The 23,502-nt window shown below is 42.0% G+C and overlaps 1 protein-coding gene across 1 annotated transcript in view; it reads right to left on the reverse strand.

Moving 5' to 3' along the window:
- LOC126455932 (glutamate receptor ionotropic, kainate glr-3-like) overlaps window positions 1-23,502 on the reverse strand; it is a 134,101-nt gene that overhangs the window by 79,494 nt on the left and 31,105 nt on the right. Inside the window, exons 2-4 of the mRNA XM_050091691.1 lie at window positions 17,227-17,399; window positions 6,811-7,110; window positions 320-381 (exon numbers count right to left, since the gene is read on the reverse strand). Coding sequence (XP_049947648.1) covers window positions 320-381; window positions 6,811-7,110; window positions 17,227-17,399 — 535 coding nt within the window. The remainder of the gene's footprint in view (window positions 1-319; window positions 382-6,810; window positions 7,111-17,226; window positions 17,400-23,502) is intronic.

Raw genomic sequence — 23,502 nt, forward strand, 5'->3', positions numbered from 1 at the left:
CAGGGAGAAGAAGTTCTACAGATCTACCACGGCAAATTAGCCCGGAAGAGCATTAAATAATTCTCTGATATAACTATGTGAAGTGGCGGATATAGCAGGGAAAAATACTCACGTGAAATTTATTTTCCTTGACAGGATGTCCCAAATATCACACAGATACCCGCTGCAAGTTGTGTTGTCCAGGTCGTACACGTCCGGCCACTCCTAAGGAAAAGCCCACACTGTAGCCAAAAAGCTGCTTAGTGCTAACATAGTGCATCGTCTTTCATGCAAACTCAGAAACTTCCAGTATTCAACTGCTTCTGAATGGTTTACTTACCAGATAACAACACCGGCTACACTAACAATATTCGCAATATCCCGCAATGAGTGAAAGCCGAACTGAAAAGTAATTAAATTTTTACTTATATCGCAATTAGCACCCAAAAATATTATAGTTGCTGGAAGAATATGGTCATTTATAAAGTTTTCGTCAATATGTTGGTATAATGTAGTTTGTATAGGGAAACACTCTGAAGGTACCATGCTGTGAATCGACTGTGAAATATACTTCCCAAAAACGTGACGTGTTTTAACAGCGCTTTAACTGCACCTGTATTGAGCTTCATCTCTCTTTTGCACTCTCATCCTAACTTAGCTGCACAGACTATGTTCATTTCACCATACTCGAGCTCCCTCAATCAAAATTACGAAATCGTTAAGGTGTAGCTGTATTTGAAATATGTAGACAAGATACGAGAAAATAGGGCTCGTACGGGGAGGCATATCAACAGTCGTTTTTCCCTCGCTCTGTCTGCGAGTGGAACAGAGTAGAGGAAAGGAAACGACTGATAGTGGTACAGGGTACCCTTCGCCACGCACCCTGCAGTAGCTTGTGGAGTATGTGTTTAAATGCATATGTAAAAGTAGAAGATCCACGGGGGATGGGGGTGTGCCAACTGTAAAAATTGTTAGTTCGCCTAAACAGGTCATTCCAAAGCATTAAAGGATTTCAATATGCTAAATTTCATGCTAGTAAATTGTCGAAGTGTCCGTAGCAAGATCCTCGAGTTACTCTCCGAAAAAAAAGTAGTAGTGCCAATACTGTATTAGGTACTGAAAACTGGTTGAGACCAGACACAAACAGCAGTGAAATTTTTAACTCAGATTGGACTCATGCTATGGGAGGTAGTGTGTTCATTGCAGTTAAAAGCTTTCTAAACGCAGTTAAGATTGATACTGGGTCGGACTGTGAAATAGTCTGGATAAAGCTGTCAATCACACAAGGAGTGACCAATGTATTACGATATTTTATACAGCACCAGCATCCGCAACATACGTCGCAGAACGTTTCAGGGAAAGCCTTGAGTACATAGGAAATAAACATCCAAATTATCCATTAGTTATAGGTGGAGACTTTAATCTGGCGTCCATTGACTGGGAAAATTACACGTTTATCACAGGGGGCAGAAGCAAAGACTCGTATGAAGTTATTGTAGGAGCGCTCTCAACATACAACTTTGAGCAATTGGTTAGGAAACCAACTCGAGATGGGAACAGATTAGATATCTTGGCGACAAACAGACCTGATCTTTTTGAGGAAGTTACTCTAGAAGAAGGTATTAGCGACCATAATGTCGTTGTGGCTTCTATGTCAGTGGAAGATGCCAAAAAAACCAAAGGAATAGCGTATAGTTTTCTTGTTTGGGAAAGCAAATAAAAGTGTCGTTAATGAATATCTTCATAGTCAGTACCAAGCATTCACCGCGGCACAAAAAGATATTGAGCATCTTTGGTCGGAATTTAAAGGTATTGTCCACCACGTGCTAGAGAAATATGTACGTAGCAAAAATATACGGGAGGGAAAGGATCCACCTTGATTCAAGAAACATATTAGGAAGTTGTTAAGAAAGCAGAGAATTTTGCACAGAAGACGGGCTAGAAGTGTGTGTGCCCGTAGTCTACATCTAAATGGACACCCTTCAAATCACATTTAAGTGCCTGGCACAGGGTTCATCGAACCACCTTCACAATTCTCTATTATTCCAATCTCGTATAGCGCGCGGAAAGAACGAACACCTATATCTTTCCGTATGAGCTCTGATCTCCCTTATTTTATCGTGGTGATCGTTTCTCCCTATGTAGGTCGGTGTCAACAAAATGTCTTCGCATTCGAAGGAGAAAGTTGGTGATTGGAATTTCGTGAGAAGATTCCGTCGCAACGAAAAAACGCCTTTCTTTTAATGATGTCCACCTCAAAATCCTGTATCATTTCTGTGACACTCTCTCCCATATTTCCCGATAATACAAAACGTGCTGCTCTTCTTTGAACTTTGTCGATGTACTGCGCCAGTCCTATCTGTTAAGGATCCCACATCGCGCAGCAGTATGCTAAAAGCGGACGAACAAGCGTAGTGTAGGCAGTCTCCTTAGCAGATCCGTTACATTTTCTTAGTGTCCTGCCAATAAAACACAGTCTTTGGTTAGCCTTCCCCGCAACGTTTGGTATGTGCTCCTTCCAATTTAAGCTGTTCGTAATTTTAATACCTAGGTATTTAGTTGAATTTAAGGCTTTTTGATTTGACTGATTTATCGTGTAACAGAGGTTCAACGGATCCCTTTCAGCACTCATGTGGATGACCTCACACTTTTTGTTATTTAGGTTCCACTGCCAATTTTCGCACCACTCAGATATCTTTTCTAAATCGTTTTGCAATTTGTTTTGATCTTCTGATGACTTTATTAGCCGATAAACGACAGCGTCATCTGCAAACGATCTAAGACGGCTGCTCAGATTGTCTCCCAAATCGATTATATAAATAAGGAACAGCAAAGGGCCTATAACACTGCCTTGGGGAATGCCAGAAATCACTTATATTTTACTCGATTACTTTCCGACAATTACTACTAACTGTGACCTCTCTGACAGGAAATCACAAATCTAGTCACGTAACTGAGACGATATTCCATAAGCAAGGAATTCACTACAAGCCGCTTGTGAGGTACAGTGTCAAAAGCCTTCCGGAAATTAAAAAGTACGGAATCGATCTGAAATCCCTTGTGAACAGCACTGAGCACTTCAGGTGAATAAAGAGCTAGTTGTGTTTCACAGGAACGATGTTTTCTGAACCCATGTTCACTGTGTGTCAATAGACCGTTCTCTTCCAGGTAATTCATAATGTTCGAACACAATATATGTTCCAAAATCGTGCTGCATATCGACGTTAGCGATATGGGTCTGTAATTTAGTGGATTGCTCCTACTACCTTTCTTGAATATTGGTGTGACCTGTGCTACTTTCGAGTCTTTAGGTATGGTTCTTTCGTCGAGCGATCGGTTGTATATGATTGTTAAGTATGCCTGTTATTCCAAACTTCACCACAATGAGCCTTCTGGCTGTGAGAATTCCATACTAATGAGTAGACACAAATGGACCACTTATAGCTATGCCACTATGCTATCTGTTGGCGGGCGACGTTGAAACCAGTATCAGTACATCTTCTATCGTCGAGGTGCCACGTGTCGTCATCGCATCAGGATCGACGTCGCCTTTGCAGGTGTATTAATTTCTTTCCGGGTGTGTATACTGATGGTACATGAAGTGCAGAACTGAAATACCAATCTTCCGAAGCGACTCTCATAAATTCTCGAGAATATCGACTCTGAAGTTTTTCAAGTGTCTATAACTTCATAACGTCTTTTTCTCTACAGGCAGCGAGGCTGTGTGGTAGAATGCTGGTATGCGAAATAGTCCGCCTGGGTTCATTTGCCGGCCATTGTTAATTTTCAAATAAAGACGCATGTTCCACGAGCATTTCCATGAAGTGTGAAAATACATAAAGATGAAAACAAGTTTTAATTGTAATATTTTTTAATGTAAGCAAATTAAGAATTAGTTTATACAATGAAATCTATATGTCTCTGTGCTACAAGCAACTAGCAATTGGAAACGTATTTCTGATAAAAGTTACAGCTAAATATATGTTACTTAGCATGTATTTGATGTATTTTATATTTAAATGACGCTGGTATTCGAACTGGACGAATAAAACGAAAAAATTTCCATGTAAAAGAGACTCGAACCAACGATTATCTGTCTCAGACACTACTGATTTTGTTTCCATCTTTTTTCTATTTTCCAACGGCCTTACCGCATTTGTAACACCGGTTCCCGTCAGACTACGGATGTTAAGTGCTGTCGGGCTTGGCTAGCACTTGGACGGGTAACCATCAGGGTTTGCCGAGCGCTGCTGACAGGTGGGGCGTACATAGCCCTCGTCAGGCCAATTGAGGAGCTACTTGATTGAGAAGTAGCGTCTCTGGCCACTATAACTGACAACGGCCGGGACAGCGGTGTGCTGCCACATGCGACTCCATAACCACATATACTGATGCCTGCTTGCTGAGAATGACACGGCGAGCGCTCGGTACCGTTGGGCCTTCTGAGGCATATTAGGACGGAGAGTTTTATTTACTTTACGCTTCACGAAAATGCTTATGGAGCATGCAACTCTATTCAAAAAGTAACGGAAAAACCCAGCGGTTCCTAGGTATTTATTTATTGCTGTGTTTCCATGCCAGTACGACGCAGCGTCTGGCCTTGTGCTTAATGTTCGTGACGCCATATCTCCTGAACTATGAGTCGTACAATGATACAATGTTGTAAGTTCATTCGGCGGCATATGTGGATACTGTCTACAAAATTTATTGCGAACACATTTAGTAGGAAAGAGGTAATAGATTTAAACGTCAAGCTTCATGCAGTGCGTTTACTGCATGGCCAGCGGAAAAGTAGTAGGTGATAAACATTTTTCCTTTCATCATATTGTAGTGGCTATCAGAAAGAAAAAAATCATGAAGATTTCAAATTGTGACTAAATTTTGATGCAAGTTGCTCAGTGCTCTTATTGTCAAATACTGGATGAATAAAATCTGGGAATCCACGCGTCGTGGCCTACGGACCTCTTTCTCCCCCACCCTCACGTCCCTGATAGGTAAGTGGTTCAACACCTACATTATACTGCGCGCAAGCCACCTAATGGTGTGTGGCGGAGGGTACTTTCTGTACCACAGTATGATCGCTCCAGTCCTGTTCCACTAGCGACGGTTGCGTGGGAAGAATAATTGGTATTAGCTCTAATTTCTCGAATTTCCCCCTCGTGGTCAATACGCAAGATGTATGTGGGGAGAAGTAATATGTTGTCGGATTCCTCCTGAAAAGTGCTGTCCCGAAATTTGAATAGTAAATCTCTCCGTGATGCACAACGCCTTTCTTGTAACGTCTGCTAGTGGAGTTTGTTTAGCATCTCTGTAACGCCCTCTCGCCAGCTATACGATCCCGTGACGAAGCGCGGCGCTTTTCCTATGATCTTCTCTATCTCCTCTATCAGTCCTACCTGACAGACATGATACCCGCACAGCGACAGTCGACTAACACTACGATACACGTCTTATAACGTCTGTCAGTGGAGTTTGTGTAGCATCTCCGTAACGCTCTCTCGCCAGCTAAACGATCCCATTATGAAGCTCGTCAATCTTTCTTTGATCTTCTGTATCTCCTCTATCAGTCCTTCCTGATAGACAAGATATCCGCACAGCGACTGTCGACTGACACTAAGATACATCCGTCCAAGATTGGTTAAAGTCGATCAAGTGGTTTAGGAGATGTGGAACACACACACACATACACACATCCATTTTTATAATATGTATGGATTTCCCATGCCCGGAATCGAATCTAGGGTGCTCCAGTCTCTACCACAAAGTCAAGCTGCCTGTAGAAGAATGGACCTTTCCTTAGGATATTAGAGACGCTCGGATAAATCAATTCAGATTCTCTAGAGAATTTTCAGGAGTTGCATTAAGCTGCTTCGGCCGATTGATACACTATGTGATCAAAAGTATCCGTTCATCCGGCTGAAAATGACTTACAAGTTCGTAGCGCCCACCATCGCTAATGCTGGAATTCAGTGTGGTGTTGGCCCACCCTTAGCCTTGATAACAGCTTCCACTCTCGCAGGCATACGTTCATTGGACATTCGCCACACCCACACCCTAACATCGGATCGCCACATTGTGTACCGTGGTTCGTCACTCCACACGACGTTTTCCTACTGCTCAATCGTCCAATGTTTACGCTCATTACAGCAAGTGAGGCGTCGTTTATCATTGACCAGCGCGAGGTGTGACTTTGAGCAGCCGCTCTACCATGAAATCCAAGTGTTCTCACGTCCTGCCTAACTGTCGTAGCATTTGCAGTGGACTCTGATACAGTCTGGAATTCCTGTGTGATGGTCTGGATAGATGTCTGCCTATTACACTTTACAACCCTCTTCAACTGTCAGCGGTCTCTGCCAGTCAACAGACGAGGTCGGCCTGTACATTTTGTGCTGTACATGTCCCTCCACGCTTCCACTTCACTATCACATCGGAAACAGTAGACCTAGTGATGTTTAGGAGTGTGGAAATCTCGCGTACAGGCTTATGACACAAGTGACACCCAATCACCTGACCACGTTTCAAGTCCGTGAGTTCCGTGGAGCGCCTCATTCTACTCTCTCTACTGAGGTTGCTGATATCGAGTACCTGGCAGTAGGTGTGAGCACAGTGCACCTAATATGAAAAACTTATGTTTATGGAGGTGTCCGGATACTTTTGATCACGTAGTGTATTTGAAGTATGAACTTCATGTACCATAAATATAAGAAATTATAAAAATCTGATTCACATGTGGTCTCGTTGTAAGCGCACGTACCTTCCCAGATTTGCGGGTAGTACAAAACTTTTTCGATCAGTTTAAGTCATTAGTTTCTGCAGGAAAAGCCGACTTACCTCGACCACTCCTGTCTTCATTTCGTAACCCATCAGGTCGTTCCGTCTGCTCCTGACGCTCTCTGTTGTGCAAGCGAGGCCTGTGCTGTGGTCCCACGTGCAGAACTTCTTAATCACCAACGGATAACCATTCGCCACTCTGTATGCCTCCAGGATGTCGACAGTGGCATTTGTCGACGGGAAAATGACGAAAAATTGGGAGTCGAACTCGATGTGGACATCGGAAAGCGCGTCGTCTGTCTTGCCATCGTCCAGTAACAGCAGCCACGTGAATTCTGACTGCCGCTTTTCCAACAATTCCTGTGCGAACGTAAACAAAACGTCGACGCAGTGATCTAACAAATATTCCAGGTTTTCGTAATTCTCATTGCATGGTACACAGTGAAATTTCTTATCCATACTAATCCGTATCCATAGCATCTATACACACATTATGAGTCATTCATATTCGTAATATTTAAAATTAATGCTTGCATTAAATGTCTCACTATCTATATAATAAAATGTTAAATAAATACTTGCTCATTTACACTAAAAACTCACTTATTGAATACAATGAATTTACTATAAGGTACTCTTTCAATTCACTTGTGAATTTTGATGTTTCGAGACAAACAATTTTGATGTTTCTATGTACAGCATTGTAAACTTTGAGGCCCGAATAGTTTACTTCTTTCTATACAAGGGTAAAGTTTGACAGTTCTCTGAGTAAGCCCTCTTTTGACCTTGCACTGTGGCTATGATATTCGCTATTGATGTTGAAGAGAGAGTGATTTTTATTAATGAAAAATGCAAGAGAGAAAATATACTGAGATGTCATTGTAAAAGCCTGGGGGTTCTGGAACAGATTTCTTCACGATTGTTTTGTATGCTCATCACTTATGAAGCGTATAGCTCTCTTCTGGTCGATGAAAAATTTTTGAAGATGGTGCCGTAGGATAACACTGTATGGAAGATTCCAAAGTTAACAGCCCTAACGGTATCCTTATGTTTAGATCATACAATTATACGTAAATCAAAAGCTAAAGAATGAAGTCTTTTTTTTTCAGATCTATGATGTGGTTGGACTAGTTTAGTTAGCTATCGACGTACACACCCAAGAACTTAGTAAAGCTCACTTGCCGTATATGTTGTTCATTACATTTTATATTTATATCCTCTTCTTCTTTCTGCGTCACATGAGATTGTACACAATGAATTTTATTGACATTCAAAGAGAAAAAAATAGTTCAAATGGCTCTGAGGTCATCAGTCCCCTAGAACTACTTAAACCTAACTAACCTAAGGACATCACACACATCCATGCCCGAGGCAGGATTCGAGCCTGCGACCGTAGCGGTCGCGCGGTTCCAGACTGTAGCGCCTAGAACCGGTCGGCCACCCGGCCGGCCATTCAAAGAGTCGATTGCAGTTAAACCACTAGAGAATGTCATTAAAAGACCTGTTATCAGAGGTTTCGGGGTTTTTCCCTGTTGTTTTATCTGTTAAGAAAGTCGTATCATCAGCAAAGAGAGTGAAATTCCCCACTGAAGTGGTACAGTGTGGGAGGTAAATTATAAAGATTAGGAATAGCAAGGCCCCAGCACCGAGGCTTGTGTAACTTTAGTGTTGACAGGGCCCCATTTTCCTGAAGCTGGAATTCCATTACTCTCAGTAATTGTTACCCTCTGCTTCCTATCTGCAAGATAAGGTTTGATGCACGTCACCATTATTCCCTTAACCCACAGAAGTCTGTTTTATTTAATAATATTTCGTAGTTTACACAGTCTAAAGCCATGAATAGGATACCGATTGGTGCCAATTTCCAGTTAACAGAATGCAGAATTTGATCAGTGAAGAATAAAACAGCATTATGAATTGATATTCCTTGCCGGAAACCAAACTGATATGAAGAGACAATATTATGGTTGTTCAGGTGATCCACAATTCTCCAAAATCAGTTACTCTAGGACTTTGAAGAAACTTGTTGGCAAGGATACTGGGTGGTAATTCGATCTACATCTATATCTACATCTACATGATTACTCTGCAATTCACAATTATGTGCGTCTCAGAGGGTTCATCGAATCACTTTAAAACTATTTCTCTACTGTCCCAATCTCGAACGGCACGGGGGAAAAAAGAGCTCTTAAATCTTCTTGTGCGAGCTCTGATTTCTCCTATTCTATTGTGATGATCATTTCTCCCTGTGTAGGTGGGCGCCAATAGGACATTTTCGCAATCGGAGGTGAAAGTTGGTGATTGAAATTTCACGAGAAGATCCTCCGAAGCGAAGACCGCCTTTGTTTTAATGATTGCACGCCAGGTCATGTATTAAGTCCGTGGCACTCTCTCCCCTATTTCATGATAATACAAAACGAGCTGCCCTTCTTTGAACTTTTTCGATGTTCTCCGTTATTCCCATCTGATGCGGATCGCACACCACACCTCGTACTCCAGACGAGGGCAGACAAGAGTGGTGTAAACAGGGTCATTAGTAGATCTGTTGCGCTTTCTAAGTGTTCTTCCAATAAATCGCAGTCTATCGTTTGCTTTACCCACGACATTATCTATGTGATCGTTCCAGTTTAAGTTACTCGTAGTTGTAATCACGAAGTATTATGTAGAATATATAGCATTTACTTTTGTGTCATTGATAGTGTAACCGAAATTTATCTGATTTCTTTTAGTAATCATGTAGATGTCTTTATACTTTGCATTATTTACAACCAATTGCCACTTTTTGCACCATGCAGGTATGTTGAATATTGCAGTTGGATTTGATCATTTGATGACTCTGTAAGGGTAAATGACTGCGTCATATGCAAACAATGTAAGAGGCCTGCTCAGATTCTTTGCTGAATCTTTTCTGTACACAAGGAGGGGCGGAGGACGTATAAGGTTTTCTTGAGGAATGCCGTATATAGTTTCAGTTTCACTCGAAGATACATCTTTTCTCACCTTTTTTGAAAAGTGGTTTCACACAGGTGTATTTTAATATAAGTAGGACAATACCCTGAATTAGGAATTAATCAAATATGCGACACAAGACCGTACTTATAGAACCATAAAAGTGTCTAAAGATCCTTGTTGAACCCCAGAAGAAAGTTTTGCTATCATTTTTTTTTGACTGTCTGCTTGATTTCACTAATTGTGATGGGAACTACATGCATCTGACCAACTCTGGCACTATCAGCTTCATACAGAAATGCTAATGCATCACTCACTGAGCGGTTACAGCCAAATTTCGCAGCAGCTCTTAAAAATGTCTATTGAATGTATTAGCAATTGTCTCAATGTTTCTTACTATATTTCCACTCTGACTTATTTCTATCCACTCTGACTTACTTCTGTATCAGACATATATTCTAATTTTTTTGCACTCCACATTTTTATAGCTTGGCAAACGGTTTTGCTCTGCGTTGTTTTTGCTTTGTTGTCAATTCCGGATGCGATGTACATAGTTCTGGAATTTTTGCAATTGTTTTTAAAATATTACAGTACACTCTGTAATTCCCCTTTTTAAGTGGATCATCAGAAAACCTCAGGGATTCGTATAAATTTCTTTTTGTTCTGCAGAAAATTCCTTTTAGCAACATGCAGATTGTTTGTTAAGTTTTTTTTAATACTGCTTCAAACAGTGATACAAATTCGTTAGATAACTGGTTAAATTTGTGTTTAATATTTCTTTCCATGTAATGTAGGGCTACAGTCGATCTGCTGCAAGGAAAGTGTGAAGATTCCTAGCCTGTCATTATTGATTGGCCTGTAACATTTAAAGGACTGATTAGTTTTATGACACAGGTTAATATCATTTACTGTAAGCAGTTGACCATCAAGATCTGACAGTCCATTGATGATTTGCATTGCAGTGGTACAGTTGCTCCTGCCTCTGTCCAGAAGAATATTGTGAATTATGTTGTTACAGGTACATGTTACTGTAGTGGGAAAGCTAACTACCATCAGGTTAAATGATTTCATAAGCTGATCAAGTTCTCCCTTTTGTTGTTTTTTGTTAAGCAGTTGATATTAAAATTCCTCAAGAATATTAAATCGTTGTTTTTTGAATATATAGTTTAGAAAAATACATATTTGCTTTGCAGGAGCCCTGTACAGTGCAATACTGTAACTGATATATGATTATAAGTAATTTCCGTTTCACAGGCTTCAAAGTATAAATCTACGTAATAATAACTTATGTCTGGCAGTTAAATTTTACATCATTTTTTACGTAAATTATAGTTCTTCCTTTCTCCTTAATAGATCCACAATGTCTGGCTGCCAGTGTGTATCCACACAGTTTGAAGCATTTCAGATCCATTGGTAACATGGTGTTCTGTGAAACATAATACCTGTGCACGGCTTATAGATCAAGCATCATCAATGTTAAGATGCAGTGGTCTCAGTTTGCTTCTGAGACCTCTGATATTTTGGTAGAACACACACAGTTTATTGTTACTGATAGTGAGTCGTTGTTATACTTTGATGGTATAGCATCACGCAATGGACTTGGAATGTTTTTAACACTACTGGTAAAAACACGGTTTCTGGAGTTGTTCGACAGACTATTACTTCTCAGATTGTCTCTATTCTTACTGTTTGGCGTAAAGAAGTCTTGGAAATAGACTACTGATGCTTATTTGAGAATAATGCCGTTGTTGTTTACGTTCACTCCTGGCGCGGGACAGTCCAATTCCGCGCACTATTGGCCGATGTTTCCTCACTACCTTCTCTGGTGTTGTGTTCCGCATCATCATTCCAGCGCTTGTGGTTAGCCAAAAAACAGGGCTTACCTGAACAGTCCAAAAGCAGCGTTCCACAACCAAGGACTCTGTCTAGCCACCCATCACTTCATTGAAAGTAAATGTTTAGAGAATGACTAAAAGCATAGGGAAGACACTGTTGATATTTTAAGTGTCTTAATTATAACTTAATTACTAGTCTTTTTTTTTTAGTCATCTTTCTTTTAACTGATCTCATGCGACCCACCACGAATTCGTCTCCTGCGTCAGCCTTTTCATCTCAGAGTAGCACTTGCAACCTACGTCCTCAATTATTTGGTGGATACATTCCAAACTCTGTCTTCCTCTACAGTTTAACACGCTACAGTTCCCTCCAGCCCATGGAAGTTATTCCCCGATGTCTTAACAGATGTCTAACTACGCAGTCTCTTCATCTTGTCAGTGTTTTCCATGTACTTCTTTCCTCACCGATTCTGCGGAGAGCCTTATCAGTCCACCTAACTTTCAACATTCTTTTGTAGCACCACTTGTTAAATGCTTCGATTCTCTTCTGTTCCGGTTTCTTCACAGTCCATGTTTCACTAGCATACAATGCTATGCTCCAAAAGTATATTTTTCGAAATTTCTTCCTCAGATTCAGGCCTATGTTTGACATCAGTAGATTTCTCTTCACCAGGAATGCTCTCTTTACCAGTGCTGGTCTGCTTTTTATGTCCTCCTTGCTCCATCCATTATGGGTTATTTTGCTGGCTAGCTAGCAGAATTCCTTAACTTCACCTACTTCGTGAGGCCCAGGTCTGAAATTAAGTTCCTTTCTGTTGCGAAACTTCCTGGCAGATTACAACTGTGTGCCGGACTGAGACTCGAACTCGGGACCTTTGCCTTTCGCGGGCAAGTGCTCTACCATCTGGGCTACCTAAGCACGACTCACTCCTCGTCCTCACAGCTTTAATTCCGCCAGTACCTCGTCTCCTGCCTTCCAGACTTCACAGAAGCTCTCCTGCGAACCTTGGAGAACTAGCACTCCTGGAAGAAAGGATATTGCGGAGACATGGCTTAGCCACAGCCTGGGGGATGTTTCTAGAATGAAATTTTCACTCTACAGTGCAGTGTGCGCCGATATGAAACTTCCTGGCAGATTAAAACTGTGTGCCGGACCGAGACTCGAACTGTTGTTATTTCTCCGTATTTCATTACTTTCGTCTTCCTTCCATTTATTGTAAATCCATGTTCTGTACTCATCAGACTGTTCATTCCATTCAACACACCCTTCGATTGTTCTTCACTTTCGCTGAGGATAGGAATGTCATCACCGAATACTATCATTCAAAGCTTTCAACTTGCAATTTTAATCCTACTCCTGAACATTCCTTTTATTTCCGTTTTTGGTTCTTCGATATACAGACTGAACATGAGCGATGAAACACTACATCCCATTCTTACACCATTTTGAATCAGAGCACCTCCTTTTTGGTCTTCCATTTTTACTGTTCCCTCTTCCTTCTTGTACAGATTTTCTATCACCCATCTTTACTAATAGGTTACTCCTATTTTTCGTTGTCGAACGCTTTTCCAGGTAAACAAATCCTGTAAAAGTGTGTTGATTGCTCTTCAGTCTTGCTTCCATTATCAACCGCAATGTCGGAACTGGCTCTCTGGTGCCTTTATCTTATCTAACGCCAAACTGATAGTGATCCTACAGATTCTCAATTTTCCATTTTTCTGTATATAATTCTTGTCAGGAACATGGGTGTATGAGCTGTTAAGCCGATTGTCCGATAATTCGCGCACTTGTGGGGTCTTGGAGTTTCTTGAATTGTGTGGATGATGTTTTCTTCCGAAAGTCTGATGTTACGTCTCCAGTCTCACAGAATCTCTTTCTTATAATGGATTCCCTATCTTTTCCCTATAGACTACTGCTTCTTCCTCCATCACGCCACTAGACAAGTCTTCGCCCTGATGGAGGTCCTCTTGTACTCTTCCCACCTATCCGCTCTCTCCTTCGCATTTAACAGAGGACTTCCCGTTGCATTCTTAATGTTACCGCCCTTGCTTTTAATTTCACCGAAAGTTGTTTGGACTTTTCTACGTGATGAGTCAGTCCTTCCTACAATCATTACTTTTTCGATTTTTTCACATTTCTCACGCAGTCACTTCGACTTAGCTTCACTGTGTTTCCTATTTATTTCATTTCTAAGTATTTCTGTATTCTTAATCTCCCTGAATATTTTTGTACTTCTTTCTCTCATCGAACAATTGAAGCAATTCTCTGTTAACAATGGTTTCTTCGCAGTTACCTTTCTTGTACCTACGTTTTTCTTCCCAACGTCTGTGATTGCCCTTTGCAGAGTTGTCCGTTCCTCTTCAACTGTACTGCCTAGTGACCTATTCATTGTAATAGTATCTATAGCCTCAAAGAACTTCAAGCGTATCTTTCCATCACTTAGTATTTACGTATACCACTTCTTTGCCCACTGATTCTTCCTCACTAGTCTGTTAAACTTCAGTCTCGGCTTCATCGCTACAAAATTGTGATTTGAGTGTATATCTGCTCCTAGGTACAACTTACAATCCAGTATCTAATTTCGAAATCTGTGCCTGAGTATGATGTAATCTGGTTGAAATTTTCCCGTATCTCCAAGTATACGTCCTCCTGTTGTGACTGTTGAACAGTGTAGAGCCTATTCGCTAATACTAACGTTAGTTTATTGCAGAACTTAATTAGTCTTTCTCCTCTATTATTCCTACTACCTCTCTTGTTCTACAATAATCCTCTCTTCCGTTCCTTCCCATACAACCGCATACGAATCCGCCATGACTATTAGGTTTTTGTGTCGCTTTGGATTCAATATCCTCAGATACTTTGTCTATCTCCTCTTCTTCTGCTTACGACGTCGTAAAGTATACTTGAGCTATTGTTGTCGGTGTTGGTTTGCTGTCGATTGTGGTGAGAACAATTATACTACTGAACTGTTCACAGTCAGTCACTCTCTGCCCTACCTTCCAATTCATAACGGATCCTACTCCCAGTAACCATTTTCTGCTGCTGTTTTTATTACCCTACACCCATATGACCGTAAAACTATGTTTGCATTTCACTTCCCTGACCTCCACTACACATAGATTGGGCCCCAGATTCTAAAACGTTCAACCTCCTGACATTCCACGCCCCGACGCGTGGAGCGTTATCTTTTCGTTGGTTATTCAATATTTTTCTCATCGCCATCCGAATGGGGATCAAGTCCGGAATCTTTTGCCAAAGGGGAGATCATCATGACACTTTTCAATTACAGGCCACATGACCTGTGGACGCACATCTTGTGTATTTAATGCAATGGTTTCCTTCCTTCTGCATCCTCATGCGGTTGATCATTGTCGATTCTTCCGCCTTTTAGGGGCAGTCTCCCACCCCAAGGACAATAGGGTGTTCTGAACCTCTGTCTGCACCTCGACGATTTTTATTAAAATTTTATGCAGAGGTGGTGTTCGACCCCGGGACTGAGGACGTTTTGATTACTAGTCAAAGACGATGCCTTTTTGTTGTCGTTCCATTTTGTTCGGTATTGTTCTCAACATTTGGTATGGGTTGGTTTGTTTGGGGGAAGAGACCAAACAGCGAGGTCATTGGTCTCATTGGATTAGGGAAGAACAGGGAACCTTTCAAAGGAACCATCCCAGCATTTGCCTTGAGAGATTTAGGGAAAGCATGGAAAACCTAAATCTGGATGACCGGACACGAGATTGAACCATCGTCCTCCCGACTGCGAGCGCAGTGTGCTAAGCACTGCGTCACCTCACTCGGTTGATTTTTGGTATGGATGGACGTCACAGGACACCACTTCAAGTTCTTCGCTGAATATATATATATATATATATATATATATATATATATATATATATATATATATATATATATATACACTACTGGAAATTGAAATAAGAACACCGTGAATTCATTGTCCCAGGAAGGGGAAACTTTATTGACACATTCCTGGGGTCAGATACATCACATGATCACACTGACAGAACCACAGGCACAGAGACACAGGCAACAGAGCATGCACAATGTCGGCACTAGTACAGTGTATATCCACCTTTCGCAGCAATGCAGGCTGCTATTCTCCCATGGAGACGATCGTAGAGATGCTGGATGTAGTCCTGTGGAACGGCTTGCCATGCCATTTCCACCTGGCGCCTCAGTTGGACCAGCGTTCGTGCTGGGCGTGCAGACCGCGTGAGACGACGCTTCATCCAGTCCCAAACATGCTCAATGGGGGACAGATCCGGAGATCTTGCTGGCCAGGGTAGTTGACGTACACCTTCTAGAGCACGTTGGGTGGCACGGGATACATGCGGACGTGCATTGTCCTGTTGGAACAGCAAGTTCCCTTGCCGGTCTAGGAATGGTAGAACGATGGGTTCGATAACGGTTTGGATGTACCGTGCACTATTCAGTGTCCCCTCGACGATCACCAGTGGTGTACAGCCAGTGTAGGAGATCGCTCCCCACACCATGATGCCGGGCGTTGGCCCTGTGTGCCTCGGTCGTATGCAGTCCTGATTGTGGCGCTCACCTGCACGGCGCCAAACACGCATACGACCATCATTGGCACCAAGGCAGAAGCGACTCTCATCGCTGAAGACGACACGTCTTCATTCGTCCCTCCATTCACGCCTGTGGCGACACCACTGGAGGCGGGCTGCACGATGTTGGGGCGTGAGCGGAAGACGGCCTAACGGTGTGCGGGACCGTAGCCCAGCTTCATGGAGACGGTTGCGAATGGTCCTCGCCGATACCCCAGGAGCAACAGTGTCCCTAATTTGCTGGGAAGTGGCGGTGCGGTCCCCTACGGCACTGCGTAGGATCCTACGGTCTTGGCGTGCATCCGTGCGTCGCTGCGGTCCGGTCCCAGGTCGACGGGCACGTGCACCTTCCGCCGACCACTGGCGACAACATCGATGTACTGTGGAGACCTCACGCCCCACGTGTTGAGCAATTCGGCGGTACGTCCACCCGGCCTCCCGCATGCGCACTATACGCCCTCGCTCAAAGTCCGTCAACTGCACATATGGTTCACATCCACGCTGTCGCGGCATGCTACCAGTGTTAAAGACTGCGATGGAGCTCCGTATGCCACGGCAAACTGGCTGACACTGACGGCGGCGGTGTACAAATGCTGCGCAGCTAGCGCCATCCGACGGCCAACACCGCGGTTCCTGGTGTGTCCGCTGTGCCGTGCGTGTGATCATTGCTTGTACAGCCCTCTCACAGTGTCCGGAGCAAGTATGGTGGGTCTGACACACCGGTGTCAATGTGTTCTTTTTTCCATTTCCAGGAGTGTATATATATATATATATAGTACAAAGGACAGCCAGTCTTCCGACAGAACGTGCTGAGTTACCTTTCCGGCATCCATAGATCACTAGCCTACACCTGATACATCTGTGAACTGGACAAAGTTGCGGCACGCTTCCTGCCATTATACTCTACAATGGGCAATGTTGTAGAGGAGGTTGTCGTTGTGGACACACTCTGTCACTGTTGAACAGATGAAAGCCGTACGACTACGCTGAGCTTTCATAGCTGGTTGTGTTAATTTTCACGTAGGAAGTAATCTGTCCAACTAGTTTACATTTTGGAAAAAATTGGTCACATTGCATGTGGTTGAGCAGAATACGGCGGCTGCGTCCTTACCTTGAGGTGGGACTCCTGGAGCAGCAGCTGAGTGTCTGGTACGACCAGCAGCGGTGAACTCGGACACTTGTGTAGGAATTCTGTTTGGTGGGTGTCAGGCAGAAATCCCAACTGGAGATTACTTCGTAGTCCTTTACGGAATTCCACAAGGAATCTTGATTTTTGTAGCCATTCTGAATTTAAAAAAAAAAGCCGCAGATAATTATGTCTGTATTCAAACAGAAAAGTGTCAAGTTAAATTGGTAAAGCTAATACGTGAAATGCTTTTGAACTTAATCTCAAAAGTAAAAACTCCTGAATGGAGTTTCCACGCACTTTAATATAGTTACAGGTGTATGGCAAGGTGTTAACTTATCTCCAGCACCTTTCCACTGTAGACTAGAAAAGAGTAGTAAGAATTTCGAATGAAAAATCTAAAAAATGTGAAGTATCATCATTAAAACTCGAAATATGGAAAGTGTGTATTGAAGTAAATTGCCTGGCATTTGCAGTGGATATTTCTATATTATTTGAAAATCTAGCAGATACAGAAATATGTGTCAATATCTAAGAACAGATAGCCAGTAGTTCATTATTAAGAATATCTGCAGAGAAAACTAACTTTAACAGCCTGTAGTGCATGAAAACCAGTAGCGCATGATTAAGAATATCTGCAGAGAAAAATAATTATATCACTAACGTTTTATATGCAGTTTTTTGCAGACAGCTACTGGTTAAACAGGAAAGCCCAGAAGATTCAAGTATCTAGAACAAATAATTCAAGAAACTGACATAAAGTACCTGCCATAAAGGAAAATGCTCAACAAATGGAAAGAGCATACAGAAAAACAAAAAATACTTGCCATAAAAAGTGCATATCAAGAAACGCAGAAACAGTGCGGTCGTAAGACTAGAAAACCTCTATGCAAGAAAATGCGTAGCACTGAATTATAAATGAGACAAACTAGAAATACTAGAGAGGAGAATCGTAAAGAAAAATTTTGATTCAATAAGAAGAGCAGAAACTTTGAAATCAAGAAACAATGATGAAATATATCAACGTATAGAAACAGTTACAGAAACAATAAGGAAAAGAAAGCAGCAATTTTTCGAACACTTATACGGGGAGAAAGACAATACATTGATAAAACGTATCTCCAAGCACTCGGGTCTCTTGCAAATGAAATTCGAAACAAACTGGGTCCGAGAATTTAAAAGAGATTTAGAAATACACAATGAAGAGTAGTTTTAGTACCACGGAAAGATATATTTTCAGAAGGAAGGTATTAAATTTAGAAGTGTTCTAAGGGAATCGCAGTATGGGAACAGGTGTCAAATGATCTGAACAAAGTAAATACTGTAGAGACATGGTGATCAAAGATTAGCAGTGATAAAGAGGAAATGGAAAGGAACTGAAGTTGTCCCTTGTTCCCTCGTTGACCAAAACGGAAGGGAAATAGCAGAGGTATTAACGTCTCTTACAATAAATAGAAGTCTTAGCCTCCCAAAGAAGAAATTGCATGGCAGTAATGTCTCTGCATACATCATTCCGCAAATACGATAATTACTTTTCAGCCACTAACACGCGTAGAAGGTGCTCTGAAGCTTTAGCGCACTAGTGGTCAGAAACGAATATTTCCGTTAGTACGAAGTCTTGAATAATTAATTCGTGGTAGTTACGTATGTAAACTACCTAAGTTTCCTAATAAGCCTCCTGCTGCATTAATGTTTGGTTCACGACACTAGTAAACAGTAATCACCCTTGTGACATTCATAATAAACTCCCTGCCACGTTGATGTTTGAGGCACGACGTTAATAAACACTACTCAGTCGTGTGACGTGCCCACGATGGAAGATACGGTTAACGACGGGTTGTCAAAGCTGGACCATTACTCATACTTGTTCCTGGAACCAGCAGAAATACATTTAATGAATCTTGCAGCAGAATGAAATGCTCAGGAAGCCAAACGAATACACGGAGAACGTATTTCCAAAGAGTCTTTACCTTAACTGGAAGCAATTCTTCGTAACGGATAGAAAGTTAGGGACCGTTCAAGCTACATGGCTGATCAGGTTCTCGACGAAGAAACATTCGCGCAGTACAACTTGAGGAAATGATGTTGTATCGTATGCGAGAAGATTCATCCATAGACACCCAATAACTAGTGTCTGAAATGCGCAGTTCTGAATATACAGTGCGGAAGCTATGAGTTCAGTTCTGTAATCGTGACGCACCTTTACTTTGACACACCTTTTTTGCCACAGGATTGCTTGATAAGTTACAACTGATAAGAATGTGGTGAAAACTACGAACATCATTTGTTGGACGAAAACTACGAAAACATGTGCTCCAGACCGGCATTTCACGTAAGTCACATCCCAATGCAAATCTGTAATGCAACCATCTCTGTGGCGTCCTTATAATTATGTATTATTTATATTTTAGTAAAGCTAATCAATAAAAAAGGCACCACATGTTCTGATGAAAGCACTAAAGCCGTCTGTCGATGAATTGTAATGATTCAAAACCGGTAATGGTACCTTTTGAATAAAGGAACTTAAAATAAATTTGTGGCTGGTTGCTGTTTCAACACATCAACATTTCTTTTCAAATAACAGCCATGGTCTCCAACCATGTTATCATATGACAAAATTGCAACAACTGTTATTGACTATTAAATCATCACTTGATGCACAGATAAACAAGCAGTTCTCTTGCAGTACATTGTTCCACATATAAATAAACATGTCCATCAGAATCTTTATCTAACATATTTGTTCCATAGAGTGATGTTAGCGCGTTCAGATGAGGTCAAGAACTGGGGCAGAGCTCTTGCTGGCTCGACACTGTGTGGACCTCAGCATGAGGGCGCTGTTATGCTGCGAAGGGAGGCGTGGTGTTCAGTAGCACTTTCCATACGTCGTTGCAGACTTCAGCGAACCCTCCCTAACGTCTGTCGTATCGATCCGTGTTGCCAACTCTTGTGTGGTAATGCAAGCTCTGTACGATACCACAACTTGCGTTACACTCCTCTGCAAACATATTCGTTTCTTCGTACTTTCCAATGTATCACATAGCACGCACTGAGTGGAGAATGGCACTGCACCATCGCCTGTGCTGTGTTTACAGTGGCGAGCCACCGTGGAAGGCAGACTGTTCATTCGAGGTGAGGTGCCCAGAGTGGCTGTACTGTTTATCAGCAACCGGACTGCTGTATCTCTTTTTTGAGTCATCAGTCTTCTGGCTACTTTTATGCAGCCTGCCACGAATTCCTCTCCCGTACGAACCTTTTCATCTCAGAATGGCAATTACGATTTATTTCCTCAATTATTTGCTGTATGTATTCCAATATCTGTCTTCCGCTACAGATTTTACCCTCTAAAGCTCCTTCTAGAACCATGGAAAAAATGCCCTGAAGCCTTAACAGATTCCCTATCGTTGTGTTTCTTCTTATTGTCAGTGTTTTCCATATGCATGTTTATTTCCTCCCCGATTCTACGGAGAACCTCCTCATTCCTTACCTTATCAGTCCACCTAATTTTCCACATTATTCTGCAGCACCACACCTCAAATGCTTCGATCCTTTTCTTTTCAGGTTTTTGCACAGTCCATGTTTCACTACCAATCAACGATGTGCTCCAAACGTCCATTCACAGCAACTTCTTCCGAAAATTGAGGCTAATGTTTGATACTAGCAGACTTCTCTTGGTCAGGAATGCCCTTTTTGCAGTGCTAGTCTGCTTTTTATGTCCTCCTCGCTGCATCCATCATACGTAATTTTGCTTCCAAGGTAGCAGAATTCCTTAACATAGTCTTCTTCAGTCTTCCTAATTCTGACATTAAGTTCCTTGCTGTTCTCGTTTCTACTACTTCTCATTACTTCTCGTCTTTCTTCTGTTTGCTCTCAATCCATATTCTATTTATTAGACTGTTCACTCCATTCATCATATGTTGTAATTTCTTATTCACTTTCATTGAGGATGGCAATGTCATTTTCTTTGTAGACAGCTTAGACGCTAACTGGTCCTGAGGCAATGGCATATAAAACACATATGCACTATCACATTTAAGCAGTCAATGCAGTGGTGACGTGTTCACACTAGTAGGGGGAATTTACTAGCATAGGGGACCTGTTATGGCATCCATGTATATCTGCATCTGTTGTTTGTTGAGGATCGAGACACATCCGCTGGCGTGAGGAGATCTTGCGGTTGTATTGCAACCTGAAACAACGGTAATCTGAATAATAATGTGCATGTGCACTGCCAATGCCTCCACAGTGGTGGAAAAATGCTGACAGTGTGTGATCACACTTCTGCCACAACAAAGTGGTCTGAATAACAACAACGTGTGCACCATATATATATATATAATTACAGTTAATTTATCACCTGCGGCGGAGCAAAGTGTAAATATAGCCAGTTGTTTTGTTAAGAAGAACTTATCACACAGCGATCGTTTAGGACACATGTGTGAATATAACAGGTCCAGACACTGTGTTTATTGAGAGCTCTGGTAGAACACTTGTTACCTCATCCAAACCATGCTCTGCATGCATCAATACCCACTCTCTGAAGCAGCATTAAATGTGAACTTGCAGCAGCAGCAGCCTACTCTACTCTGATTTTTTTTGTCTCATTTTGTTCGCTTTTGTTCGTTGCGTCTGCTCGGGGCGGACGTCGTAAGACATCCGTTGAAGTTCGTTGTTGATCGATTAGCTCAGTTTTTTATTACAGAGGGCTGCTAACCCTCTGACCGAACACGCTGAGCTACCGTGCCGGCTATATGCTGCCACATTGACACCAGTATTCACTGCAAACTACACATCTGTGTACTTGTTCATTCGTATACAGCCACAGTCTGATGGTTTCTTTTTTGTTTTGTTGCACGTGGTAGTAGTATATGTTGGCATACACGGAGCCATACACTCGATTCTCTAATCTCTGGTTCTCAGGAGAAGGAGGAGTGAGCCAGGTGATTTAGACCCTTAAGGGGACTATTGAGACTGAAATTATATGTATATCTTTATGTGCGTCTGCGCACACTAAAGTTATCTGACGTAGTTCTTCTCCATTGTAGAATGTTTCAATGATATTGGATATATGTGTATGAACCTAGTTGAGCCCAGCTCTCCTCTGGGTATATGCTCCCAGGATGTGGCCACTCCAGAAGTTAATACCCAGTGTGTATGCAGTCTGTTGGCTGTGCGTGAAGGTAAGTTATAATATGATCCTTCTTCTACATTTATGTACACCCTTATACTGGATAATTATACAATACCGTCTACTTCTTACAGAATTCCTCAGGGGTTGGTAGGGTCCCTGACGTGATATCTACCCCTAGTCAGTGAAAACAGGTTACAATTATTGCTACCATTTACATCTACATGCATGTTTATGAGACGTTCTTGTTTCTAAATACTGTTGACGTGGAGAATGAGCCACCCCACGTCAAAACACCTTTTTCATCCACAGCTCACAGGGATGCGCCCCCAACTACAGGCGAGTGGTAGTAATTCATTCTTCTTCTCTAATTCACATTTCCATGTATTGCTTATGAGATGTTATTGTTTCTAGGTAATATCGACAACAATGAAGTCATGGGTGAATGGGTCAATGCTACAGCAGGGTGATCGAGCAAAATTACTTGTCTCAAGCCAAGATGCCATTCTCCTCCATGAGCTCACAGGAATGGGACTGACTCATTATAGACAGACAGATAAAAAAGTAATTCTTTTTTTCTACAATAATTTTTACACTTACATACAATGCTTATGGGACATTTCTGTTTTCTAGGTGTACACAATAACAATATCGAGATGAGAGATGATGATGATAATACTGAAATGATACCAAGAGGCAGTACATAAATTGATGATGATGTGTGTCCCATATTTGTTGATGCAGATGAATGTACGTGCAAGCATCAGAAATTATTATTATATGCATCTGCATATGATTCTTGGTCTAGAAATCGTTATGCACACGTAAGACACTTATAAATGCCATTTGTTGCAAGAATTTTTGGTGACGTCTAGAAGAGAGCTTGTGCGCCAAGAGCAACACCACAGGCTAATCCATTGCTGATGTGCCCAGCAGCATCACGTCATCTGGGGCTGCCAATGGCGTCTTCACCTTGCCTGATGCCTTCATCACATCCTGGATCGTCAACAGTGCCTTCCCCATGCCTGGCGCCTTCACCTTGCCTGGCATCTTCAGCATGTCTGAGGCTGGCAACTGTGGCTTCACCCCATCCAAGGTTGTCTACAGATGGCTATAGTCACTGGCAGCCGAGC

Source organism: Schistocerca serialis, chromosome 2 (assembly GCF_023864345.2).
Source record: "Schistocerca serialis cubense isolate TAMUIC-IGC-003099 chromosome 2, iqSchSeri2.2, whole genome shotgun sequence".
Classification (NCBI taxonomy): domain Eukaryota; kingdom Metazoa; phylum Arthropoda; class Insecta; order Orthoptera; family Acrididae; genus Schistocerca; species Schistocerca serialis.